This window comes from Dreissena polymorpha, chromosome 1 (genome assembly GCF_020536995.1).
Source record: "Dreissena polymorpha isolate Duluth1 chromosome 1, UMN_Dpol_1.0, whole genome shotgun sequence".
In the NCBI taxonomy this organism is placed as follows: domain Eukaryota; kingdom Metazoa; phylum Mollusca; class Bivalvia; order Myida; family Dreissenidae; genus Dreissena; species Dreissena polymorpha.
Window position 1 is genome coordinate 132,388,135 of NC_068355.1, and position 21,891 is coordinate 132,410,025.

General features: G+C 35.8%; 1 protein-coding gene across 6 annotated transcripts in view; it reads right to left on the reverse strand.

The window, feature by feature from the left end:
- LOC127850429 (sodium- and chloride-dependent glycine transporter 1-like) overlaps positions 1 to 21,891 on the reverse strand; it is a 163,739-nt gene that overhangs the window by 106,566 nt on the left and 35,282 nt on the right. For 5 of the 6 annotated variants that reach the window (XR_008035306.1, XR_008035303.1, XR_008035295.1 and 2 more), the window contains exons 9-15: positions 19,487 to 19,590; positions 17,739 to 17,863; positions 16,877 to 16,989; positions 13,698 to 13,826; positions 6,806 to 6,905; positions 2,863 to 2,969; positions 2,028 to 2,204 (exon numbers count right to left, since the gene is read on the reverse strand). Coding sequence is in view for 3 of the 6 variants with exons in the window: in XM_052383480.1 (XP_052239440.1) it covers positions 2,028 to 2,204; positions 2,863 to 2,969; positions 6,806 to 6,905; positions 13,698 to 13,826; positions 16,877 to 16,989; positions 17,739 to 17,863; positions 19,487 to 19,590 (855 nt within the window). In the remaining 3 variants the exon portion in view is untranslated. Of the gene's footprint in view, positions 1 to 2,027; positions 2,205 to 2,862; positions 2,970 to 6,805; positions 6,906 to 11,761; positions 11,862 to 13,697; positions 13,827 to 16,876; positions 16,990 to 17,738; positions 17,864 to 19,486; positions 19,591 to 21,891 lie in introns of all 6 variants that reach the window. The other variant, XM_052383469.1, reaches the window with a different exon arrangement.

The following is a 21,891-nucleotide window of genomic DNA, read 5'->3' on the forward strand; positions in this document are numbered from 1 at the left end:
AGCAACTGGAACCATTTTCAAACTTGTCAAAAATATCATTGGGACAAATCTTCTGACAAAGTTTCATTGTGACATAAAATAAATATGGCTTCTAGAGTGTTAACAAGGTTTTACTAAAGCATGATATATAGCCATATTAGGAAAAATGCCCCGCCCTCTGGTGGCCATGTTTTCTAAGCAACCGAAACCATTTTCGAACTCATCCAAGATATCATTAGGACAAATCTTCTGACCAAGTTTCATGAAGATCGGAAAATAAATGTAGCCACTAGAGTGTTTACAAGGTTTTACTATAGCCATATTAGGAAAAATGCCCCGCCCCCTGGCGGCCATGTTTTTCAACCAACTGGCATCATTTTTTAACTCGTCCACGATATTATTGGGATGAATCTTCTGAAAAAGTTTCATGAAGATTGGACAATAAATGTGGCCTCTAGAGTGTTAACAAGATTTTACTATAGCCATATATATAGCCATATAAGGAAAAATGCCCCGCCCCTTGGCGGACATGTTTTTCAAGCACACTCAACCATTTTCAAACTCATCCAAGATATCATTAAGACAAAACTTCTGACCAAATTTCATGAAGATTGGACAATAAATGTGGCCTCTAGAGTGTTCACAAGGTTTTACTAAAGCCACATATAGCCATATAAGGAAAAATGCCCCGCCCCTTGGAAGCCATGTTTTTCAAGCAAACGTAACCATTTTTTAAATCATCCAAGATATCATTGAGACCAATCTTCTGAACAAATTACATGTGGCTTCTAGAGTGTTAACAAGGTTTTACAATAGCCATATAAGGAAAACCGCCCCCGCCTCCTGGTGGCCATGTTTTTTAACCGATCTGGAGCATTTTCGAACTCGTCCGAGATATCAATGAAACCAATGTTTTGACCAAGTTTCATGATGATTGGGCAAAAATTGTGACTTAAAAAGAGTTCACAAGGTTTCTTATTAGCCATATAAGGAATACTGCCCCGCCCCCTGGTGGCCATGTTTTTCAACGGACCAGAACAATTTTTGAACTCAACCAACATATCATTAAGACAAACATTTTGACAAAGTTACATGAAGATTGGGCATCAAATGTGACTTCTACAGTGTTCACAAGGTTTTTCTTTTGTTTGACCAATTGACTAAGTTTTTGATCCAGCATGACCCAGTTTCGAACTCAGTCTAGGTATCATTGGGACAAATGTTCTGACCAGGTTTCATGAAGATCGGACAATAAATGTGGCCTCTAGAGTGTTCACAAGGCAAAATGTTGACGACGGACGCACGACGGACAAAAGGCGATCCCAAAAGCTCAACATGAGAACGTTGTGCTCAGGTGAACGTGCTCAGGTAAGCTAAAAATACAATCAAAGCTGAAAGAGTCGTTCTTGATTAGCCTGTGCGGACTTCACAAGCTTATCTGGAACGACACTTTACGCACATGCATCAGGACTTCTCTTCACTGAGCAAAGCTCATATTTTGGTTAATCAAAGTTGCAAGTAAATTGAGAAAATATTTCATTATATTATAAGTTGCACTTAAACAATAGCTGTCACTGATAGCAGTTAATACCTCTATACATCGCTTCAACAAAGACATACAATCTTGAACTCAATGCTGTATTTTTTTAATTTTTGGTCTGCAAGTTCCAAGGAAACAAAGTGCTTCTTATGCCTAATGTGCCATGTTAATTTAAAATCCTACAATTCAAGGTTACATTATAAGAGTCAATAAGTCTTCTTTCTGAAACAATCTAATGTAGTCTTCACCTCATAGCCACATAGTTTTCACCCCTTTATATAAGTTAAGCAATAGTGCAAAGTCATTTTAACCTTTAATCTCAAAGTTTGACTTTGACATTGAAGGAAACAAAATGGTTTTGAACCTGACACTGTCTCACATTGGGAAACATTAGTGCAAAGAAATTTCTAATTGTTCAAAGCATGGTGAAGTTACAGTCTGCACAAGGTCTATTTAGACATTTTATCAGTCTTCCAATATGCTTAAAATGCAGTCCCATCTACCATACCTCTATAGTGGTCATGTTGGGGTCCTTGACCTGACAGACCTTCCAGACCATGGAGGAGGCAATCCAGATCAGAGGGAACAGAGCAAGGATCCAACCCAGACCGTCAGCCCACCCCGGGTACTCATACTTCCCGAACTTCATGGGCTGGTACTTGATGATGTTGAATATGAACACAAACTGTAAGAATAGAAGATGCAGATGGAAATAACCCTTTCCTTACTAACAACTTTGGATGGTACATAATATGCTGATAGATATATCACATAACATGCTGGCGAGAGAATAAAATCAGGGGCTTGATCAATCAGCCACTGTCCAAGGATAACGAGGCTTAATACATGTGTGTCAAGTGTTGACCCAGATAAGCCTGTACAGAATGCACAGGCTAACCAAGGATGCCATTTTCGTTCTCAACTATTTATTCTTTAAGAACAGACTTCCTTCAAACATTATTGTTGTCCATGAACTTCCTGCGTGGACTTAACAGGCTAATCAGGGGCAATACTTAACCCATGCATTAAGCTCAGCTTTTGTATAATGCAGCTTAATTGACTTCACTGTTCAACTATCACTTTGTATTTTATAACGTAAAAAACAAACAGAAAATAATCAAGATAGCTCTCTGTTAAACTGACAAGTTGTCATCTTAAAACCCCTTCCTATCAACTTTATCTTTTAAAATGGTGAGATTTTCTTTTTCTGATCAAGATTGTTTCTATTGTTCATTTTACAAAGCAGTCTTTGATTGATAACAGCACTGGTGACATTGTTGTTTTCCAGAAATGAAGGGGGGGGGGATACATAAACAGGATTGTTAAATAATTTCCCAACATACAGCTAAGGTCAGAGGTGAGAGGAACTGCAGGAATATCTTGAAGAAGAGTCGCCATCTGCTCATGTCCCCAATCATCATGGCAACATCCTGCATGAACCGGTCAGTACCTGCAACAACCACATATGTTCTTTTACAACACAGGAAAAAAAGTACTTCTTAGGGAATACACATTTTTTAGATGGGTTTAAATATATTATTAGGACGACATTTTGTTTTAAATAAAATTTGTTTTTTTCTTCAAATAAACAAAAGAGGTTTAAATAATATTACTTTGAAATCATCCTGCTTTAAAACCCATTAAAATTAATTGTTCAAAGCATTTTTTTCTATTGGTAAGCCAAATATATGCTAATGCATCTATAGATATATTTTCAGTTTTTATATATATGTACATAAATATTTCAGAAAGCCAAGATGACATGCTCATCAGCATCAAACATGTACAGAACTAATATCTGACAGCCATGTGTGTTAGGATGAACCCTGCAGTGGATTCACATGATTAATCGTGCTAATGTAAAAATAGTTGGGGTTTTATTGGAAAATCGCAAGCGAAATATATGCATATTAACTGAAACTGAGATCAACAATTGTGTATAAAAGGAATTATATTTAAACTAATTCTAATTCGCCTAACATCATATTCGTACCTAATGTTTAGTAGCTTTTAAATAATAATAAGTACATTTGCTTTATATTGCCTTTAATTATTTATTTTTTTAAAGAATTATTGTAGCAAATGGCCTGAAATATAGACAAGAGGGCCTGAAAGGCCCATAGTCCCTACCTGAGATAACAAGATATTATTGGGACAAATCTTCTGACCAAGTTTCATGAAGATCGGAAAATAAATGTGGCCTCTAGAGTGTTAACAAGGTTTTACTAAAGCCATATAACGAAAAATGCTCGCCCCCTGGCAGCCATGTTTTTCAACCAACCGGCATCATTTTTGAACTCGTCCAAGATATTATTGGGATGAATCTTCTGACCAAGTTTCATGAAGATCGGAAAGTAAATGTGGCCTCTAGAGTGTTAACAAGATTTTTCTATAGCCATATAAGGAAAAATGTCCCGCCCCTTGGAAGCCATGTTTTTCTTGCAAACGTAATTATTTTCAAACTCATCCAAAATATCATTGGGACCAATATTCTGACCAAATTTCATGAAGATTGGACAATAAATGTGGCCTCTAGAGTGTTAACAAGGTTTTACTATAGCCATATAAGGAAAAATGCCCCGCCCCCTTGGTGGCAATGTTTTTCAACCAACCAACATCATTTTCGAACTCGTCCAAGATATTATTGGGATGAATCTTCTGACAGAGTTTCATGAAGATCAGACTACAAATGTGGCCTCTAGAGTGTTAACAAGATTTTACTATCGCCATATAAGGAAAAATGCCCCGCTCCTTGGCAGCGATGTTTTTCAAGCAAAGGTTACCATTTTCAAACTCATCCAAGATAACATTGGGACAAATCTTCTGACCAAGTTTCATGAAGATCGGAAAATAAATGTGGCCTCTAGAGAGTTATCAAGGCAAATGTTGACGCCGCACAACGGATTGCAGACGACGCACGACGGACAAAAGGCGATCACAAAAGCTCACCATGAGCACATTGTGCTCAGGTGAGCTAAAAATTTAAGGAAAGTGTAATAGTTTTAATTAAAGAGTTCACAATTGTAAGTAAATTTTACCATATAGTATTATATTTATAATAATGTCTTCAACACCAGTATCAAGAACCATATTTCATACACATATTGATTTCATTTTTATACTTTAAAGAATATGGATGTTAACCTGCAAATTAATTCATTAATAGATATTTTACATACATGTTATCAAATTATTTTAAAATAATATACCGAAAGATGTGTTTGACACAATCAAAGCACTACCAAGAGAGAAATAAAGTATGTAGGTTAAACATAAAAAGTTACCTTAAACCTGAAACAACAAAAAAGTAAAGTTCAACACTGCAATACAAGAACAATAAATTTCTGGGAAAAACAAGTTTTTTTATAGTTTTTTTTATATATAGTATTTATTAACCTCGTCCATATATTTCATATATTGGGGCTGAAAGTTTTTTTGTTTTTTTTTGCTTTCAATAGTTTTATTCAACAGAAATTTGATAAATACACATTCAAGCATTTTTCCCTTTTCTGCTAGTTTTATTGGCAAACAGTACAAGTATGATCTTTGTGTCTTTTTTATTTCAAATTTACAATTGCATGTCTTAATGGTAGCACTTTCCTTAATAATTAAAAACCTTAAATAAGAATGAAATAACAGCTTTTGTCAAATGTTTCACTTAGCACAAGAAATGGGTTGTCCAAACTAGTCAATATCAAACACTGAAATAGTGAAAATGTAGCAAATATAACATCAGTAAGTCTCTTCTAAAGAACATCAAGTTTAAGCAGAAAGTGTTGTCCCTGATTAGCCTGTGCTGACTTCACAGGCTTATCTGGGATGACACTTTATGAACATGAATAAAGACCCATTATCCCAGTGAAAGGACAATGCACACCGTCCTTTTAAGGATGGATGATGAGCAGACATCATACTGCTGACCACACAAACACCAGTATATAGCCCTTTCCCCCATAAGAAGCTAAGTGGAAATGACTTTTGCAACCAGCATAAAACCAGAACAGCCTAAAAGTAACTCGCAGTCTGTTCAGGTTTTATGCTGTTTGCTGCTCATCAGTATCTTAGGGTTGGAAATGAAGCCTTTAAAACTTAAATTAAGTAAGAAAGGTATTTAATTTAATGCAACTTTCTAAGGGACTACAAATGCGTCAAAATACATATCTAAATGGTAAAGGGATAGCCTTTGCAGTAGGATTGGGGTCTCGGCATGTTGCCATAGTATAGAATCTCTTTAAGCAGATCTTGGCAGATTAAGGTAGAAAGATAATGTATATCATCAGCTTATTTATTAGCAAAAAACAGAGGAAGCAAAAATTACAGAGAAATTGTCGTAACTTTTGTTTCACTAGTTTGGAAGTCTTTATTTTTGGAAGTTTTTTTACATTTTCGAACTGACTTCAAAGCACTGCAATTAGTTTTTTACATTTCTTTGTTGGATTTTCACGAGTTACATGATAATTATTATTTGTGAAATTTCATGCAGATGAATATAAATGATTTTACAGTATACAGATAAATAAAACAAAGCATGCCAATGATAAATAAAGATTAATGGTTGGAAGGAATTGTTAATACGGCAATTTAATAATGAGCCATACAGCAATAAATACATAATGTATAATTTTCATAATCAATTTTCATAACATATGCTGACTATATGAAAGTGAAAATAGTAAATAGATAATGTGGCACTTTTGACAGATGAAAACACAACAACACACACACAAACATTTTAGTCACACAACAAACACTCAATGTTAAATGTTAAAGAAAATGAAATGACAACCATATTTATGAAATATCAGGCCATAAATTGTTGTACAAGTTTTATGATTTTTATTTTTTGCAAAACACCAAACCAAATCCTACCCATCTCACTACAAACAAGCATAAAGGTTTTGTAACATATTCTTCATTGCCAAAACCATTACATACTGAAAATCAACACTACAACTTACTATTTTTGTTACAATTTTTGTGCAGGATTCTTAACCCTTTCCCACTCTGAAGCAAAGTGTAATAAATGGCCATATGCAACCTGTTTTATACCAGAACAGCCTGTGAGTAGCTAGCAGCCTGTTCAAGTTTTATGTTGCATTTTGTTAATCAGTATCTTTAAAGTTGAAACTTAAGACTTTCAAACTTGAATCTATTTAGAAAGGTCTTTCATTTTAGTTTCTGAGGGACTACAAATGTTTAAAGAGTGCATATGAGCGGCAAAGGGTTAACTAAAGTACAACATAGAATGTTAAGAGGTGTGATTTCCTCCGTTTATGGAACTCTTACCATATACCCAGCCTATCAACACTGACTCGGTGCCAGCCATTACAAACACTGACCAACTGGAGCAGTACGAGTCTAAAAGTTGCAGGAGATATATACCACCCTAGAATCAATGAGAAATGAGAACAACAATTATTGTTTTTGCATAATCATCATGATGATACAAGTCTAAACGTTGCAGTATATTAATACCACCCTACAAGTAATGAGTAATGAAAACAACAATGATTGCACATGCATAATCATCGTGATGATACAATACGAGTCTATCAATCTGCAATGAATGAGTAATGAATACAACAATTATTGCACATGCATAATCATTGTTATGATGCGATACGAGTCTATCAATCTGCAATGAATGAGTAATGAAAACAACAATGATTGCACACGCATAATCATCGTGATGATACGATACGAATCACTCTACAATTAATGAGAAATGAAAACAACAATTATTGTATGAGTATAATCATGATGATCATACTGGATACAAATACTAACATATACAATACCAATAAAATATACAGAATATAGAAATACTAATATGGATATTAGTAAAATCAATATATATATATATATATATATGTATAAAAGACTATTGCAAGCAAAATAAATTTTCTCATGGAAACAAAGATGGCGAAAAATAACATAAGTGTCATCTCAAAATGGTCTCCTACAGGAAATAAAAATTAAAATAATAATGATCAAAGGTTGTGTATATCTTTGGAAATTTTGTAAAAAAAATTAGAAATGTGTCACAGACACTGATGCCCCCTCAACACATGTTTGGACACTATGTTCTTCAGTGGTCAAAGAGACAAAAAGGTCATAATTCATCAAAACAAGAGGGCCTGAAAGGCCCAAAGTCGCTCACCTGAGATAAAAAAGAAATGACCTGTTCTTTGCAGCCCAAGATATCAATGAAACACAATAATGTTCTAACCAAGTTTCATGAAGAATGAACAACAAATGGCCCCCTGGCGGCCAAGTTTTTTTTAACAGACCTGAACCATTTTTTAACTCTTCCAAGATATGTCAAAATTTCATGAAGATAATGTGTCTTCTAGACTGTTTGCATGTTTTCACTTTATACATATTAAGAAAACTGCCCCACCACCTTGTGCCCATGTTTTTCCACTTATCACGACCATTTTCAAACTCATCCGAGACATCCACATAGCTAATGTTTTGACAAAATTTCATGATGATATGGCAAAAAATGTGACTTCTAGAGTGTTCACAAGCTTTTTTACTATTTAAATACAAGGAAAAAGACCCCCCCCCCCTGGCGGCCATGTTTTTTAACCGATACAAACCATTTTCCAACTCAACTGTCGTATCCAGGTATGGTATTGCGGTCTCGTTTGCTTACACAAGTGAACCGGTCATGGGATGGTTACAGGTTATGTTACTTTGTGAGCACTTATGTAATGCGGAAATATTTATTCGACAAACGCTTATTTCAGGTCAGGATGACACGGCTGATTGGTTGTAATTCAACTAACTAAAGGTATTGCCGTTTACTTAAATATAATTTTATAAACATATTATTCGACAGTAGGCTGTTTTACACTAAACAATTTAGAAATATGAAAATGTATCGATTTTATATTTCATTTCATTAATATTGTGTATCATTCATTACCGTTTTATTTTCAATTTTCTGACATCGTTTTAATACAAAATGATTAAATCTTGATAAATGAACTCTGCAAATAAGAAAGGTAAATCTTGACTTTGAAGGTTATTCTGATTCTGATTTCTATCTCCAGAAACTTAGAATTGAAATTATTTCTTTGTTTTCATAGATTATCTATTTGATATGTGTTAACATATCTTAAATATGATTATATAGAGTGAATTATTATGGAATCTTGTTTTGATATGAAGTTCCCATTTAAATTACATATTTTTTGTTAATGTTAAAAACATGCATTTAATACTCCTTCTGTGAAATAAAATATATCAAACACTTCAACTAGCTTGCATTACTGACCACTGATATTAACATCTGGCATAGAGCACAGTGAGAGGGTAATTAAGTACCTAGGAATCATGATTCTGTCAGTCTGTGGTCATTATCAATTTGTTCAGGGCAACTCATGCTGGTTTTCTAAAAGTATCAGACACAACCTGGCTAAGAAAGCTGAGTGGTAAAAAGTTACACACTGCAATGATCAATATCTGCAGGGAATTTCTCAAAGATGGCTTATCAGTAATAGTTCCGATTATAGATTAATTTGCTACAAACTGATAACAAATGTGACAAAACAATAAGTACAGATTTACACAAGAAATTACAACTTAGCCAAAAATGTCATTATACTAGAAAAATATGCATTTTGAAGTATTTACCCTTTAAGTGTTATGAAACCAAGGGGTCAAACAAATTCTAGAGCAGAAGTAAACATAGATTGGGAAACATGACTCAGCAGGTTAAACAAGGGAGATAGATACTGCAAAATTGTGTACATGTTGTCTTTCTTTCAGCTATCTCTTAGTTGATAGGCTTACCATAAGTAATAATGACTAAAACAGTTAATTATAAAAATTCTGTGTTATGAAAAATTAAATAATACAGTTAATGGTACATAATAATGACATAATAAAACCAAACTTTACTACACGGGAAACAAATGTTCTGACCAAAGTTCATGAAGATTGGGCAACTGAATTAAATAAATAATTTTAAAGAGGTTATGGTGTCATTTAATTTTAAAAATCTATAGATTATTGCAAGTTTAATATGCAAAATAGGACGGATATTAACTTAACATTGTCTTCATTGTAAGAATACATTAAAGCAGCACTTTATAACATAACTAGAGTGTTAACAAGGTTTTGCTTTAGTCATATATGAAAAAATGCGCCCCCTAGCGGCCATGTTTTTCAACCAACCGCCATCATTTTCAAACTCATCAAAGATATCATTGGGATGAATGTTCTGACCAAGCTTCATGAAGATCGGAAATAAATGTGGCCTCTAGAGCGTTAACAAGGTTTTACTATAGCCTTATAAGGAAAAATGCCCCGCCCCCTGGCTGCCATGTTTTTCAACCCACCGGCATCATTTTCAAACTCATCCAAGATATTATTGGGATGAATCATCTGACCAAATTTCATGAAGATTGGGCAATAAATGTGGTCTCTAGAGTGTTAACAAGATTTTACTATAGCCATATAAGGAAAAATGCCCCGCCCCTTGGCAGCCATGTTTTTCAAGCAAACGTAACCATTTGCGAACTCATCCAAGATATCATTAAGACCAATCTTCTGAACAAATTTCATGAAGATTAGACAATAAATGTGGCCTCTAGAGAGTGAACAAGGCAAATGTTGACATCGCACAATGGACAACGGACAAAAGGCGATCACAAAAGCTCACCATGAGCACGTTGTGCTCAGGTGAGCTAAAAACTGGCAGTGATTTTTTTTACTTTATATTTTACAGCCTGTGTCTTTTAGATTGTGAACAAAAGCGTGATGAAAAATTAAAATGGGAATAATTTAACATTATAAATATTATAAAAAACAGTATACCAATTATTTATAAGTGCATGTGTAACTGCTGTCTAGAATGTATATTATAAAGTGCCAGGGAATTGAATTGCTGTATAATAAACTCAATAAACCAATTATTTTGTTTATTTAAAAAGTTTGGCATACTTCGGGGGAAATTTTGGTCAAATATTTGGGGAAAAATGTCACTTTTTGCCATTGGGAAACAGCTTTTTTTTAATTTTTGCAATTGGGCAACAGTCTGCAAAAGGCTGTAATTTTTTTGGGGGAAAAAATCACCGACTGGTCACAGCAAAAATTACTTTCTTAGCAATCATATACACATAGCTTTTTTACACTGAGAGTGAGATTCACCCAGTAGTGGAAGGGAATGGTTTAAAGAAATTTTCAGATTCAAAGAAGAATGTATGCATTACAAAAAAAAACAAAACTCCTGATTAAGAAAAATATTTAAAATATGTGTTTATTACTCAATAGAATTTGTAAATGTTGCCCAAAATTTGTAAATCTCATAATTGAACTCTGAAAGTTAAAGAGTAGTTAAAGAGTCCAAAACACAAGATTGGAGACTTACGGACACATGGACACGTGCAAATATTAATAAGATTGAGCAATAACTATGCATGTAAAATGCAAATAAAAAATAATGAAAAATGCAGCAATGAACCTAGTTTATCCAAAAAAATGTTTTACTCACTTTGTTACAAAGTGCGGTATTGGTCAGAGTTAAGCAACTAACTGCTTTGAATGAGTGGGCTATTGTCACAGATTTGACACACTTCAATAATGAATGATATTTTTAATGCATTTTTTTATGTCAAGCACAATCTTCTTCTTGACTGCAACAACAGCTACCTAAAGTATATAAACATTCGTCAAAAGTATATCAACAAAAATGCTACAAAATGTCAGGCTAAATAAAAAGGAAAAAAAGGGCCATCTTTGGTTCTTGAGAAAGACCAACATTAATCATTTTTCAGACCATATTATGAACTTTGGTGAGCACTAAATTATGCCATATGAAAACATGCTAAAGCTGAATGAACACGTAGCCAAGTATTAAATTGGTCTGAATGGTGATGAAGAAAGTTGGTCAACTTATTTACAAAACAGTAAGCTTAAACAGCCACAGCACTGGATAGTTGCTCCAGTTGGAGCCCCATAGCTAAGGTCAGGGGGTCAAGTCTCACTTTATCTCCTAAAGCTATATGCAACACACTCCCCCAAAAAAGAAACAAAAAACACACAATATTTTTTACATTTATACATTTGTCAGCAAAGCATACGAAACTTGAATAAGTAAAGAGAAAACTCCTTTCATCTGAACAAAATCACAAGAGATTCCCATGAAAATTGACCCTCTTGGTAAAATAAAAATTGAAACCACTCTGGATTAAACAATGCTCTCTGATTATAAAGGGCCATTCAAGGTCTTACCATAAACCCAACCAATTAAAATGGCCTCCGTAGCCGCCATCACAAACACAGACCAGCTAGATACGTAATTGTCCATCAATTGCAGAATAAATATGCCACCCTGTAAGTTTCATGTGTTAGGATTACAACTCATTTTGATAATTAAAACATTTTTAAGTGTAAATCAAGTATTCAAAGGATCTGCCTTGATCCCTGATGCCGCATCTGCTTTTTAAATAAATAAAAGCGTTTATTACTAATAGGCCTTGCTCTCAGAAAATCGGGCTTAATGCATGTGCGTGAAATGTTGTCCCAGATTAGCATGTGAAAGTCCGCAAAGGCTAAACAGAGAGGACACTTTCAGCTTTTATGAAAATTTTGTTTAAAAGTCTTTCCTTAATGAAACTGAAAGTCCAGTTTAGGCGAAAAGTGTTGTTCCTGATTAGAGTGTGCGGACCTCACTGGCTAGTCTGGGACGACACTTTTCCCACATGTTTAAAGCCGGGTTTCCAACAGCGCCGCTCAAATATAAGACATTAAATTGTGAAGCAATACGATACAATAAGAATGACTAAATAATATATTTCAGTCATGTGTATATTTTGAACAAAAACTTTGCTAGTGAACAGAAGCATGGCAACCAATCTTGAAATTCTTCTTAAAAGAGTTAAGTATCAAAGAGTTCCTTGCAAAAGAAGCACACTAATCAACTGAATTTGTAAGGATACCTTAGTAAATAAATGCAGCATTTATAGCAAATTAACAGGTTAAAATTAGTTGTAACAAGGGCTGTTTGTAAAACATGCATGCCCCCCATATAGGCTGTCAGTTGTAGTGGCAGCCATGGTGTTATTACGTTTTCTATCACTGTGACCTTGACCTTTGACCTAGTGACCTGAAAGTTAACAGGGGTCATCTGCCAGTCATAATCAACGTACCTATGAAGTTTCATGATCCTAGGCGTAAGCATTCTTGAGTTATCATCCAGATACCATTTTACTATTTCAAGTCACTGTGACCTTGACCTTTGACCTAGTGACCTGAAAATCAATTAGGGTCATCTGCAAGTCATTATCAGTGTACCTATGAAGTTTCATGATCCTAGGCGTAAGCATTCTTGAGTCATCATCCGGAAACCATTTTACTGTTTCGATTCACTGTGAACTTGACCTTTGACCTTGTGACCTGAAAATCAATAGGGGTCATATGCAAGTCATGATCAATTTACCTATGAAGTTTCATGATCCTAGGCGTAAGCATTCTTGAGTTATCATCCGGAAACCATTTTACTATTTCGAGTTTCTGTGACCTTGACCTTTGACCTAGTGACCTGAAAATCAATAGGGGTCATCTGCCAGTCATGATGAATGTACCTATGAAGTTTCATGATCCTAGGCCTTAGCATTCTTGAGTTATCATCCGGAAACCATTTTACTATTTCAAGTCACTGTGACCTTGACCTTTGACCTAGTGACCTGAAAATCAAAAGGGGTCATCTGCCAGTCATGATCAATGTACCTATGAAGTTTCATGATCATAGGCCTTAGCGTTCTTGAGTTATCATCCGAAAACCCTCTGGTGGACGGACCGACCAACCAACATGTGCAAAACAATATACCCCCTCTTCTTCGAAGGGGGGCATAAAAATATGAGGCATTGCCTCTCTTTAAAACAATACTAACATATACTTGTAAAACACTTCATCATCATTATATACCATGATTAAAAAGAACCAATGAACAACTTTAGTTATTCTCTACCTTTATACTCAAGATGGAATTGCATTACTTTTGAATTTATTTCAATTAATAAGTTAGTCAGCAACATAAGCATAAGAACCGTATAAGTTATTCTAAACTGTTCAACAAAAGAGTTAGATATCAACATTGCTAAAATACGTATTGTTAAAATCTGAATTGTGATACTCCATTTTTGCATGCATTTTTCAACTCCCTACCTCGCAAGTCACAGCAAGGCCTCCCAAAAATCCAATAGCACACACAACTGCCACCACATACGTCTTCTTCTCTCTCAGACTGGGCATGGTGTCTTGTACAGCCGTTATACAAGTCTCCAGAATGGCAAACTAAAATAGACACAATAAACAAGGCCGTTATACAAGTCTCCAGAATGGCAAACTAAAATAGACACAATAAACAAGGCCATAATACAAGTCTCCAGAATGGCAAACTAAAATAGACACAATAAACAAGGCCGTTATACAAGTCTCCAGAATGGCAAACTGAAATAGATACGATTAACAAGGCCATTATACAAGTCTCCAGAATGGCAAACTAAAATAGAAACGATAAACAAGGCCATTATACAAGTCTCCAGAATGGCAAACTAAAATAGACACAATAAACAAGGCCGTTATACAAGTCTCCAGAATGGCAAACTGAAATAGATACGATAAACAAGGCCATTATACAAGTCTCCAGAATGGCAAACTAAAATAGACACAATAAACAAGGCCATTATACAAGTCTCCAGAATGTCAAACTGAAATAGATACGATAAACAAGGCCATTATACAAGTCACCAGAATGGCAAACTGAAATAGATATGATAAACAAGGCCATTATACAAGTCTCCAGAATGGCAAACTAAAATAGACACAATAAACAAGGCCGTTCTACAAGTCTCCAGAATGGCAAACTGAAATAGATACGATAAACAAGGCCATTATACAAGTCACCAGAATGGCAAACTAAAAAAGATACGATAAACAAGGCCGTTATGCACGTCACCAGAATGGCAAACTGAAATAGATACGATAAACAAGGCCGTTATGCAAGTCACCAGAATGGCAAACTGAAATAGATACGATAAACAAGGCCATTATACAAGTCTCCAGAATGGCAAACTGAAATAGATTCGATAAACACGGCCATTATACAAGTCACCAGAATGGCAAACTGAAATAGATACGATAAACAAGGCCATTATACAAGTCTCCAGAATGGCAAACTGAAAAAGATACGATAAACAAGGCCATTATGCAGGTCACCAGAATGGCAAACTGAAAAAGATACGATAAACAAGGCCATGATACAAGTCTCCAGAATGGCAAACTGAAAAAGATACAATAAACAAGGCTTTTGTCAAGCAATATGGTCCCCTACCGGCTTCACCACCATTGTCAGAAATTCCACCATTTTCAGAAATTATTATTTTTTGGTTACCATAGCAACCACAATATTTGACGAAGGAACAAAATGAAATGACGTGCATAATGTCCATATTGCCATCTATCCATGTTGCAAGTTTCATGAAAAAATATTAAGAACTTTTAAAGTTATCGCAGGATCCAGAAAACCACCATTTTCAGCAGTATTTCTAGTCTATTTGTTGCCATAGCAACCAAAATTTTTGACGTAGAAACAAAATGAAATTTCGTGCATAATGTCCATATTGCCATCTATCCATGTTCCAAGTTTCATGAAAAAATATTAAGAACTTTTTAAGTTATCGCAGGATCCAGAAAAGTGTGACAGACTCACAGATGCACAAAGCGCAAACCATAGGTCCCCTCTGGTGAAACCAGTAGGGGACAACAAGGCTGTTATACCAGTCTATAGAATGGCAAACTGAAATAGACACAATAAACAAGGCCGATTTACAAGTCTCCAGAATGGCAAACTGAAATAGCCACAATAAATGTGCTTCAAGCGTAGTGCCCAGATTCTCACGCAGAATCCTGAATAATTTTTTCATTATTATGTTTTATTTTAATTAAATTTTGTTCAAAAACCTTCAATTAAGAATTTTATGCATTCATTTGGGAAAAATATATACTCAGAGCTCCAGATAAGGGTCGTATTTTTATAATTAAGAATTATTTTCAAGTCTGTTACGTTTTTATTTTAAAATATGGTCGTACCATTAAGAATTACAAAATCAAGTAAAGAATATTATTTTTACATCAGTTCATATAGATTTTAATGAGTTCTTTTCGCGTATTTAAGATCTTTTCGGTACTTATATAGAGTGGTTATCGGGTTTGTTTAACGAAGCGCATTTTTTTCCAATAAAGACGCGCCGCGTGATCAGTCTGTTAAACAAGATGTGTTTGTGAAACACAATGTCCCCCTATATGATGTTTGACCTTGTAGGATGACCTTGACCTTGTGAAGGATGACCTTGACCTTTCACCACTCAAAATGTGCAGCTCCATGAGATACACATGCATGCCAAATAGCAAGTTACTATCTTCAATATTGCAAAAGTATTCATAAAATAAGCGATTTGGGCCACATATATTTGACCTCTGACCTTGAAGGATGACCTTGACCTTGACCTTTCACCACTCAAAATGTGCAGCTCCATGAGATGCACATGCATGCCAAATATCAAGTTGATATTTTCAATATTGCAAAAGTATTTATAAAATAAGCGATTTGGGCCATATATATTTGACCTCTGACCTTGAAGGATGACCTTGACCTTTTACCACTCAAAATGTGCAGCTCTATGAGATACACATGCATGCCAAATATCAAGTTGCTTTCTTCAATATTGCAAAAGTATTCATAAAATGAGCAATTTTGGCCACATATATTTGACCTCTGACCTTGAAGGATGACCTTGACCTTGACTTTTCACCACTCAAAATGTGCAGCTTCATGAGATACACATGCATGCCAAATATGAAGTTGCTATCTTCAATATAGCAAAAGTTATTGCAAACTGTTAAAGTTGGCGCAAACAGACAGACCAACAGACCAACAGACAGGGCAAAAACAATATGTCCCCCACTACTATAGTGGGGGACATAAAAATGGCTGTGCCCAGAGGACGTCCTAAAAACTGCAAAGTGTGCAGAAAAACACGCTTTTAACATATTGTACTCAAAGTGAGCCTAAGTTGAATGTTCAGAAAGACATTATAGAAAAGATATTATACGATGTCACCCATTATTTATTTTAAGGTCATTTAGAAAAGTTAAGAATTATTTTCCAAAACTTAGTAGTAACATTATGAATAAAATTTCAGAGTTAAGAATTATTTTTGAAAATCTGGTAGTAACGTTAAGAATTTCACAAAACCTTATCTGGAGCTCTGTATACTTTTTGAGATTAGGAATGTGGCCGAAGATAAGCCCAAAATTGGACCATAAAAAACCACTGCATTTACCTCAGACCCCATTCCGAGTGTGATCATCATGACAAAGAATAATATAGACCACAGCGGGCCTATGGGGAGGCGTGTAACAACGTCAGGGTACACGATGAATGCCAGGCCGGAACCTGCATGTGAGAAAAACACACACAACTGTTAACCCTTTACCCTTTATAAACAAACTTTAAGGCGTTTGTAGTCCGTTGGAAAATCTAATTAAATTTAAAATTTCTTTTATCAAGTTTTTAAAGCATTATTTCCAATCTTGAGATATTAATGAGCAGCAAACAGCATAAAACCTGAACAGACAGACTTACTCCCAGGCTGTTCTGGTTTTATGCTAGTTGCAAAAGCCATTTTCCCTTTTCTTCTGATGGGGAAAGGGTTAAATGCTTTACAAACTGATATACTTGTTTGTCCTTTATTTTTCAGAGTAAATATTTTTTATTCAATATTTCTGATGTTTTGAAAACTTAGAATCAAATTTTTGTTTAGTATATAAATACAATTCAAACTAAACTTCCATATGACTGGCTATTGACCTTCAGCTTATTTTTGTAATGCATCGTTAAGTTCATATGAGAGGATGACTAGTTTTGATTTTCTCAATAATTGAGCAGCATTCTGAGAAATAAGGGCTAAATGCATGTGCATCAAGTTTCATCCTTGATTGGCCTGTGCAGTCCACACAAGCTAATCAGGGATGACATTTTTCCTCTATTATGGCATTTTTTCCTTTAAAGGAAATCTCTTCTAAACAAAACTCCAGTCTTTGCAGAAAGTGTCATCCCAGATAAGCCTGTGCAGATATGCACTAAGTTCTGTTTTGTAAGAGTGAGGATCATATACAAAGTATTATGTATGACTGGTTGTTTACCTTCAGCCACCACTTTTTCAATTGGCATATTGAGCTCATGGGACAGGTAGCCAATGATGGCAAATATCACAAATCCAGCAAACAGACTGGTCGCAACGTTACCGAATGCTACTATCATCGTATCCCTGAAATAAAATGAAGAGATCATGAGCTTATCTCATAATTAGATTGATAAGAACAAGATCTGTTACTATCAGACGACATACATGTATGCCCTTGAAAATGCAAAAGGAGTGGTTGGAGAATATTAAATTGAAACTATGTTTCTATCATGAATTAATTTTTGTTTCTGGTATTTTTTCTTCATGAACAAATGAGCGAAAATTCAAGTTAATGTTCACACCCACAATTTGGCTTATTTCAAGGCTTCAGCTAAATTATCTTAGTGTCTTGTGAAAATGGGTCTAATGCCATATAATACCAGAGACTTGCACAGTCTGGTGGGGGGCTACCCTGTTACCTTATGAGACCTCACAATTTTGACTTTATATAGGAAAGCATAGCTCCTGACCAGACTGCGCAATGTTTAAGGCTGGTATGCAGCTACACAGGCCTTTTATGGACCATTAACCCTTTGCATGCTGGGAAATTTGTCGCTTGCTAAAATGTTTTCTGCAGAATTTCTAAAATTAGCATTTTCTTCGATTTTTTTCAAAGAATACTATCAGAATAGCAAACAGTTTGGATCCTGATGAGACACCACGTTCTGTGGCGTCTCATCTGGATCCAAACTGTTTGCAAAGGCCTTCAGAATTCGGTTTCAACACTGAAAGAGTCAAGACCCATTTTCCCCTGACACAACTCATTAGCCATGTCTGTGCATGAAAAACAAGAGCTGTCACCATAGGATGAATTATGCCCCCTATAAACGCTTGATAGAAGTTATGAGCTTTTTTCTAAACCTAAACGCAGATTTCGAAACCTAAACGCGGACCCTAAGTTCAAGATCAAGGTCACAGGGGTCAAAATTTGTGTGCGCATGGAAAGGCCTTGTCCATATACACATGCATACCAAATATAAAGGTTATATCTCAAGGGACATAGAAGTTATGAGCATTTTTCAAAATCTAAACGCAGATTTTCAAACCTAAACGTGGACCCTTACTTCAAGGTCAAGGTCACAGGGGTAAAAAAATTTGTGCGTATCGCAAGGCCTTGTCTATATACACATGCATACCAAATATGAAGGTTATATCTCAAGGGACATAGAAGTTATGACGATTTTTTGAAACCTAAACGCAGATTTCGAAACCTAAACGCGGACCCAAAGTTCAAGGTCAAGGTCACAGGGGGTAAAATTTTTTGTGCATATGGAAAGGCCTTGTCCATATACACATGCATACCAAAAATGAAGGTTATATCTCAAGGGACATAGAAGTTTGAGCATTTTTCGAAACCTAAACTCAGATTTCGAAACCTAAACGCGGACCCTTAGTTCAAGGTCAAGGTCACAGGGGTAAAAAATGTTGTGCGCATGGAAAGGCCTTGTCCATATACACATGCATACCAAAACTGAAGGTTATATCTCAAGGGACATAGAAGTTATGAGCATTTTTCGAAACCTAACTGCAAAGTGTGACGGAACAACGGACAGACGGACCGACAGACAGACGGACAGTTCACTCACTATCTGCCCCCTTTTCTTCGAAAGGGGGCATAAAAAAATCACATTTACTCTAATAGTTCTTCTGGGATTGGCCCCAATAAAAATCCCAACTGATTTTTTTTTTATTCATACATAAACTTACTTGAGGCAGTTGTTATGGAATTTGTTGTAGCTTGCCAGTGTAAGCAGGCCTCCCCAGGCTGGGCTCAAAGCAAAGAAAATCTGGGCTGCAGCATCAGACCATACCTAAATAGCAACAACAAAAGTGACCGTACTTGCATAGCAACAACACTACAGTGACCATACCAGCATAGCAACAACCCTAGAGTAACCATACCTGCATAGCAACAACACTAGCATGTCCAAACCTGCATAGCAAAAACTCTAGTGACCAAACCAGCATAGCAACAACTTTAGAATGAACCAACCTGCATAGCAACAACATGAGAGTGACCATACCTGTATAGAAACAACACTAGAGACTATATCTGCATAGCAACAACACTTGAGCAACCAAACCTGCATAGCAACATCACCAGAATGACCATACCTGCAAAACAAAAACACAAGAGTGACCATACCTGCATAGGAACAAAACTAGAGTGACAATACCTGCATAGCAACAACACTAGAGTGACCAAACCTGCATAGCAACAACACTAGAGTGACCATACCTGCATAGCAACAACACTTGAGTGACCATACCTGCATAGCAACAACACTAGAGTGACCATACCTGCATAGCTACAACACCCAGAGTGACCAAACCAGCATAGCAACAACACAAGAGTGACCATACCTGCCAAGCAATAACACTATAGTTAAGTTGGTTGACCATACCTGCACAGCAACAACACTAGTTTCAAGTGGGTCATTGATACCTGCATAGCGATAACACTAGAGTGAACATACCTACATGGCAACAACACTAGAATGACTATACCTGCATAGCAAAAAATCTAGTTTCAAGTGGTATGACCATACCTGCATAGCAACAACAATAAAGCGACCATACCTGCATAACAACAAAACTAGAGTGACCATACCTGCATAGCAACAAAAATAAAGTGACCATACTTGCCTAGCAACAACACTACAGTGACCATACCTGCATAGCAACATCACTAGTGACTATACCTGCTTCACAATGACACTAGAGTCAAGCGTGTCAACCATATTTGCATAGCAACAACATTAAAATGACCATACCTGCATAGCAACAAAACTTGAGTAAAGTGGGTCGACAATACCTGCATAGCAACAACACTAGAGTGACCATAACTGCATAGAAACAACACTAGAGTCAAGTGGGTCCACCATACCTGCATAGCAACAGCACTAGAGTGACCATACCTGCATAGAAACAACACTAGAGTCAAGTGGGTCCACCATACCTGCATAGCAACAACACTAGAGTGACAATACCTGCATAGAAACAACACTAGAGTCAAGTGGATCCACCATACATGCATAGCAACAACACTAGAGTGACCATACCTGCATTGAAACTACCCTAGAGTCAAGTGGGGTTTACACAGTTCACATGAACTTACTCTGATAGTCAAAAGCTGAAAAACGCAGCTGAAGTATGAGAGCATTTTGAAAAGAGTGTCTAATTTAGAAAGACTGTAAGAAAAAGTGGCTAGCAGAAATGGACAACATTGGAAAAGTAAGACAATTTTGAAGTCTCTGTTCAGTGTATAGACTTAGACTCACAGTCTACTCTTGAGTTCTTAACAATGATTCAGAAAAACATTTCTTTAAAAGTTCATCAACTTTGATAAACAGAATCAAAGCACCTTGTGGTGTATGAATTATGGAACTTAGCCATAACATTGGTTGCTTAAAAAACACTAAAATGGTCTTCTTACACAGTGAAGACCCCGAAATCAATACTCTGAAAGGCTGTGTAATGCGAAAATGGGTCGGATTTCATTAAAGGACAGTGTAGCTCTATTTCAACCTGCGCATTTGCACAGTCTGGTCAGGACCTACACTATCCTTTATCGTCAAACAAGGTTTGGTGGTTTGATTGCTGCACCGGCTATCTACTGACTAGAGTGGGTGAATGTGCAGGGTTGTCTGGAGCAACTTGCCACAAGACCCTTTTTCGTATGAACCAGCCCATAAGATGACTGTCAATGAATCTCCTACAAACGTACACACCACTAAGCAAATAATAAGTTAAACTCTGAAATCACGGAGTGTATATTGACAGGAGATGAATCGAGTATTTGACCCTTACTGTAGTAAATTCAATCTTATGCAAAAACTATTCATCCGATTTTATTGGTTTATACGTTATCTTGTTGCTTATTAATTCCTCTTTCAAAAAAATATAACTTTTAGTATATTCCCGTTGTTATTGATGGATTTATAGCGAGTTAAACACAAGAAATACACATTTTATGTTTTACCACCGCGCGTTTTAACGTGTTGTGGCTATCGATCTTTTACGATTAGCGTACAGCGAAGGGCCGAGGTTATACATTTTGATGTACCCACTCACGTCTTTTGTTAAATTATAGTTTCATTTCTCGGCCGATT